Source organism: Vanacampus margaritifer, chromosome 19 (assembly GCF_051991255.1).
Source record: "Vanacampus margaritifer isolate UIUO_Vmar chromosome 19, RoL_Vmar_1.0, whole genome shotgun sequence".
Classification (NCBI taxonomy): domain Eukaryota; kingdom Metazoa; phylum Chordata; class Actinopteri; order Syngnathiformes; family Syngnathidae; genus Vanacampus; species Vanacampus margaritifer.
Genome location: NC_135450.1, coordinates 6,568,513 through 6,574,512, shown reverse-complemented (window position 1 = coordinate 6,574,512; position 6,000 = coordinate 6,568,513). Strand labels below are relative to the sequence as shown.

The 6,000-nt window shown below is 40.0% G+C and overlaps 1 protein-coding gene across 2 annotated transcripts in view; it reads right to left on the bottom strand.

Moving 5' to 3' along the window:
* Positions 1-896: 896 nt before the first annotated feature.
* Positions 897-6,000, bottom strand: part of cep128 (centrosomal protein 128) — a 28,014-nt gene continuing 22,910 nt past the window's right edge. Inside the window, exons 20-24 of one of the 2 annotated variants that reach the window (XM_077553132.1) lie at positions 5,567-5,590; positions 4,014-4,091; positions 3,814-3,927; positions 2,622-2,730; positions 897-1,459 (exon numbers count right to left, since the gene is read on the bottom strand). In XM_077553132.1, coding sequence (XP_077409258.1) covers positions 1,380-1,459; positions 2,622-2,730; positions 3,814-3,927; positions 4,014-4,091; positions 5,567-5,590 — 405 coding nt within the window. In that variant the 3' untranslated portion in view covers positions 897-1,379. Of the gene's footprint in view, positions 1,460-2,621; positions 2,731-3,813; positions 3,928-4,013; positions 4,092-5,545; positions 5,591-6,000 lie in introns of those variants that run through there. The other variant, XM_077553133.1, reaches the window with a different exon arrangement.

The window sequence follows — 6,000 nt, the reverse complement described above, 5'->3', positions numbered from 1 at the left end:
ACGCATCCGTGCCCGCCGGTGCAAAGTACTGTACATTGACTATAAAGTGCAATTGCACCGCCAGAAAATGCTCAATTGCTCACCCCACGTTTGATGTTTAATGTACCATTCGCCAACATGTCTCTGATGTCTGGTGTGGACGCATTTCAATTTATATTGTGCTTTGTTAAAATGCCCGTTCTAAATAGGCCTTAATGTTTTATTATAATAATATTATAATTGTAATGAATTATAATAAATGCAATGATAATAAAAAATTTGCATATTTTTTTCCGCCCTTTCGGTTTTCGGACAAGCATTTCCTATTTTCGGTTTTCGGCCCAAAAATTTCATTTCGGTGCATTCCTAATTATAGCAATGGGATTCAAACCTTAAGTTGCCTATTTATTGATTTCCATCCTTTAAACTGCAATGGGGTCGACAAGTTGAAGCCTGGCTTAGTGCAAGATGCTAAAATTGAGCTACTACTTACAGGTAATGTTGTATACCACCAAAGCTGGCAGTGTCAGATAAAGGATAGTAGATAACTTCTTGATGAAGGTACTAGACTGTATCCTGATAATACCTAGAATGTGGTACATTGAAAAAAAAATTAAACGTATGCTTCAACAACGCTAAGCTAAAATACTGGTTCAGTAGTGACCGAGATAGATTGGGTAAGATAACTCACCTTTGACAATGGACAGGAAAATCCTCAAGTCTAAAAGAGCAAGCAGCTCCAAAGAGATTCTATAGAGGAATATTTACACAGCAGGCTCCACTAGAAGGTAGTTCTCTCTTGTTTGATTTAGTCAATGAAATATTTTAAGAAAGTATGAATAAATAACTCTCGGCAGGAAAAGCTGCAGTCTCTTGCTGCATAGCAAACAAACACTGAAATGAATCAGCACCAGGGGTTCCGTCAAAAACAAACATTAAGCCCCGTCAGGATTTATTTGAAGTGCATGTACTTCCTCACAGTTCCTAAAAAATTGACTTCAGTGGTTCTTTTACAAATATATGACACAACGAAAATACTATCATGATGACACATTGTTGAAAGAAATGGAAAAGGCACTGGTGAGCTCTTCAGTCGTGCTTGTTGTGTTAAACTGAGGCACTGCAGCAACTCCAAACACAATTGGCATATGCAGCATACACTCAATGGCATAAATAACTAAGTACATACATTTACATTCAGATGTGTAAACTGAATAAGCATTCCCTCTCTGTTACAAGCTCAAAGTCACACATTTGAGGGATGGCACCATCGGTGGTCGTGTGTTTGAGGTAGTCAGAAGGGTTCGAGCTGGTGCAGTCAAAGTTGTGGTAGAGCACCACTTGAGTGTGTGCAGAAAGATACCCACAAAAAACACAAAACAAGTTTACTTGTAGTTGAGCTATGAAGGGTCTGTGAGAAATGTGCCCATGTTGGCTGCGGAGTCGTCCAAGTCGGAAGTGGTCAGGCGTTTGTGTGGAGCTGGGAGAAAACAGCAAATCCTGCAGGTTAGTCGTTCTGTCAATTTTCAGTTTTCCAGTTGAATGCTTTAAATTTTTGGCCTGAAATTGTTTCTCGTACAAATATTTACTGTGATTGAAACTTGACTACTTATGAGGTAGATGACAGCCCATTCTCACTTGCGTACAAACTCAAGTTACGTCGCAAGTGTTCCAACGGCTGTGAACTGAGTGAGGACCCTCGACAATAATATATTTACACATCCCGGTCGTACTAGTTTATTTTGGTGAAAACATTTCTACATCAGGCATGTGTCAGAATGCTTTTTACTGGAAGTGTGAGGATGCATGTATTCGTACTTTCTGTATACTTGTTCTCAACAAGGTGCCGACTGTGACTCTTAGAGTTGTGCAAAAACTACTGAAACATTGAATAAGTGTCTTCAAAGGTTATAGAAGGTCAAACTAAGTTCACCTCTAAAGGTTAGAGGATATGTTATGTTCATCCTGAAATTTCATCTGACAGCTGAATATTCTTAGACATTAAATTCATAGTGTTGCACTTCTCTTTAAAAACATTTTTTTTTGTTATAATACAGCCTCAGCCCAGAATGTGATATTCATGTATTAAAAAAAAACATACACACAACACGCCATTATTGATGATGTGATTTTTTTTTTTAAACTTAAAAACAAAAAGGACATTACATGGTGTAACATGAGAACCACTGTTTGTTTTTAGTTCCTATAAACATGTTCTGATAAATATGCATTCAGGGAAAAGTCTCCAGTCCTTTTGATTTGAGCGTGAAAAATATTGGAATTCTGGCCTGAGACATTGGATTTTCTCATGAATAACTACATTTACTGTTATCCTGATCTATTCCTTGGCCACTCTCAATCTAGCGATACAAGTTGCGGTCATTTCTGAAAGCCCAGTAGAAATGATATCTGCTAGACTTCTGAAAACAATATGTATTGATTTGATCTTTGGACTTGGCTACGCCAGCAATCACGTGTCATATATAATCATAAAAATCAATATTGTTATGCCTTTGATATGATCTATGAATTTGAATGTTATTGTACTTTCCTGGGATTACAGTCTCTAAATGAACACCTTAGTCAATTTATATTTGACTTAATAAGCATTTTTGTTTGTTAATAATCCATATACAACTCACACAGCGTATCAGATCTCCCAGAGCTGCCAAAGAATGCGTTGGGGCTCTTAATGGAGGAAGCCAGGACAGCGAGCCTCATACTCCTGGAAGTGGCATCTAACTTCTCCTCCTGGAAGACACGACAACCTCATAAGAGAAGAAACATCATCTTGTTCATTGTCATCATCAAAGTTATCTGATTTCCATTCTTGGGCTTCCCCCCTAAACAAACAAAATGTGCGTGACATAATTGTAACAACGCAAAAGCATGGGATGCGATCTGTCAGAAAAGCTGAGGCGTTTTTTAAATGTCATCAGCGCTCAAAAGCCAACAATCATTTGTTCACGGCTCTCCTGTCAATCTTGAAAGCAGAGAAAGTGCCTGGTAACTTTCACGTTATGTTAAGTGTGCCACATATAAACCTCTAGAAAGCATGTGGACTTATATCCGTTAATGCAAGCTTTAGATGAGGTGCGCAATGGCACTACAGGGCCAAGCTAAACTCAACTAAAGTCAACTTGTTTTTTGTCAGATGACTTCTGCTAAAGTGCCGATCACACTTCACATCGTGATTTTTAAAGTGGAAGTCAACCTTAAACATTTCTTGACCATAATATGTTATATGTGACGTCACTAGTCCAAATATGACATTCTGATATTGCATTTGTGGAATATGAGTTATGAAGCATAATCCAGCCATTTTTATCCATCTCAGGGGGCGGCCATTTTGCCACTTGCTGTCGACTGAAAATGACATCACAGTTGCTCAGGTCTCAGGCAACGACCAATCACAGCTCACTTGTTTTCTGAAGCTGAGCAGTCTGAGCTGTGATTGGTTGTTACCTGAGACCTGAGCAACACTGATGTCATCTTTCCACCCCAAGATGGATACAAATGGCTGGATTTTGCTGTTTAACTCATATTTCATTAACACAATATTAACTAGAATACCATATTTAGACCAGTAGGCCTACATAGAACATATTATTGTCCAAAAAAAATTGGGGTTTGAAATCCCCTTTAATGTTAGCCTCCTTCGCTAAAATCAAAAATCTGGTGCAGTACCAACATTGACCTGTGAGAGTCAGCATTTTAGCATTTCGATTATCAGTGATGTATTGCTTAAAACATGGCAAAATGTTGCTTGTGAGCAGTCTCTGGTAAGACACAAACTCAATGGTGTGTGTGTGTGTGTGTGTGTGTGTGTGTTACCCTGCACTCATGAATTTTGCGTTTCGACTCATCAAGCTGGTGCTGCAGGTCCCAGACGATTTCTTTGTGTTTGCTGTAGCACTGCTCGACCACTTCCTTCTGCCGTTGGGACTCCTGAAGGCATCAGATGGAAGCCATGTAATTACCGGATATTATATTAAGCATTGCCTCCCAATACGTATGCACAAAACAAATTGTACCTCTAAGTCTGTGAAATTGTCCATCACATACCGCTTCTCTGGTATTAACTTCAAGTAGTCCATTGCTGCTCTTGAGTTCTAGTAACGGAAAGATAAAAAAAACAGCTATTCATCTAACAGTAAACAACGCACATGGACGTCTATTAATTGCTTACAATATAATTTTAAAACTTGGAAGCACAAAAAAAGAAAACAATTAGGAGACATGTTAAGAATCAAAGCCACTAAATAACAAGCTTCCCGCTCTTAATTGTGCCTCAAGTTTCCTTAAATAATTTTTACAGACTTGCTCAGAATAAAGCCGAGGGAAAGTGAAATGAAACATCATTTCCAGTCCAAGGCTCATCTGAAGTGATGATTACAAGCGACGGCTGCATGCCTGCGTCAGATCTCTGTGGATAATAACAGCTCTGGATCATGTGACGCCGTCTTTGGATTTGCGCAGATGACGGAAGAAGCTGTCCAGTAACAATGGCTCACGCTTGCCACCATTATTGTTCCTTTCATGGCCAACCAGAATGGGATCTTGTCCCTGTGCATTATCTCCTGCACCCACATGCTCACTCACTGCAGTGACTTTGGGCTCGCTGTTGAATCTATGCAGATTCTAATGATGCTGGCACTATTCCTTTTGTATTCAGCTGTTGTAAATGGTTAAGAAAACCGCAAGCTTGAGCGCCAACAGGCATAATGTCCTTCCGCGGGCCAATAGAAAAGCTAATTGCGGACGTTTGTCAGCTTGCTGTCGTTTTTTGATGAAGGGGCCTCTTAAACAGCGGCACATTGGATTTCTCTTGCCACTGCGTCTTTTAATAGCCTCCTGACCCGAGTCAGATGGAGGCATTTGGCTGAAAAGATGCGGTTGTTACATTGTGCCGCGCTGATTGCTACACACTGGACGACACCCGACCAGGCAGAGGAGAAAGTGGGTCGATGCGTGCTACTGTTGCAGAAATGATTGAACTTGATGGTGGTCCGCAGTCGCTGGCTAACTAACGGGAGACTGGAGGGGGCAAGCCAGCTGCATAACTCCAAGAGATGGACAGCTTCTATTCAAAAAACAAGCTTGACTGTTCAGTTCATTCTCAGTTAATTCAGGGCTAAAATTTACAGATGAACAGAGGTGCACGTAGATTTAAGCTACTTTTTCTTAACCTGGGTTCGATTGAACCCAAGGGGTTCAGTGAGTCAGACTCACACAAAACAAATGTGAATTCTTATATTTCATTCTTTCCATATATTAGTCACACCTACCCTTTTACAGCAAAACTATTCATTTATACATCTCTTAAAAATTAATTTCTACCCATTTAAGAAGTGTTTTTCTTTTGAAACTCAAAATAGTAAATCTCCCCTCATTAAACAACCAGAGGTTAGAGGCTACCAAGCATTTGCCATATGTACTCCTACACGGTTGCAAAATGCTGCGCAAGCTAACAGTAATGTAAAACTTAAACTTAAATAGCAGCATCTTATAAGCTTTCAAATGAGATATAACCACAGCTGAACTACAATTTTGATGTTTAGCTTACTTGTATCCACTAAGACCTTACCATCTCGAGATCCAAAACACGATCCTGCAAAGACAAAAGATGGCAAATGATCACAAAATTGCCACGGGCAAACTAGCATGAGGGGACAGAAAAGACAGCTGTGTAGAGACGAGAGACATTAAGGCCAGGCAATTTGCACCCACAGTAAAAGTGGATTATGCGTGTGGGGTGTGGTGACAAGAGAGTAGACAATAAATGAGAAACGAGGGACAGAAATGTAAGAAGTTCCCAAATTTTCCTGACTGCTCACCTGACTGATGTCCCCTCGCTAACAGAGCATGTAAGTGATGCTATGATTTTGAACTGCCATTCTAACACACACCTGCGTCTCCCCCATCTCTTTGACGTGCATTGGCAGTTTCTAACAAGGGTTTCCTCCACCCCACACACACACTTGTCTTTCCAATTTGCTTTCCGCATCTCTCCCTTCTCAT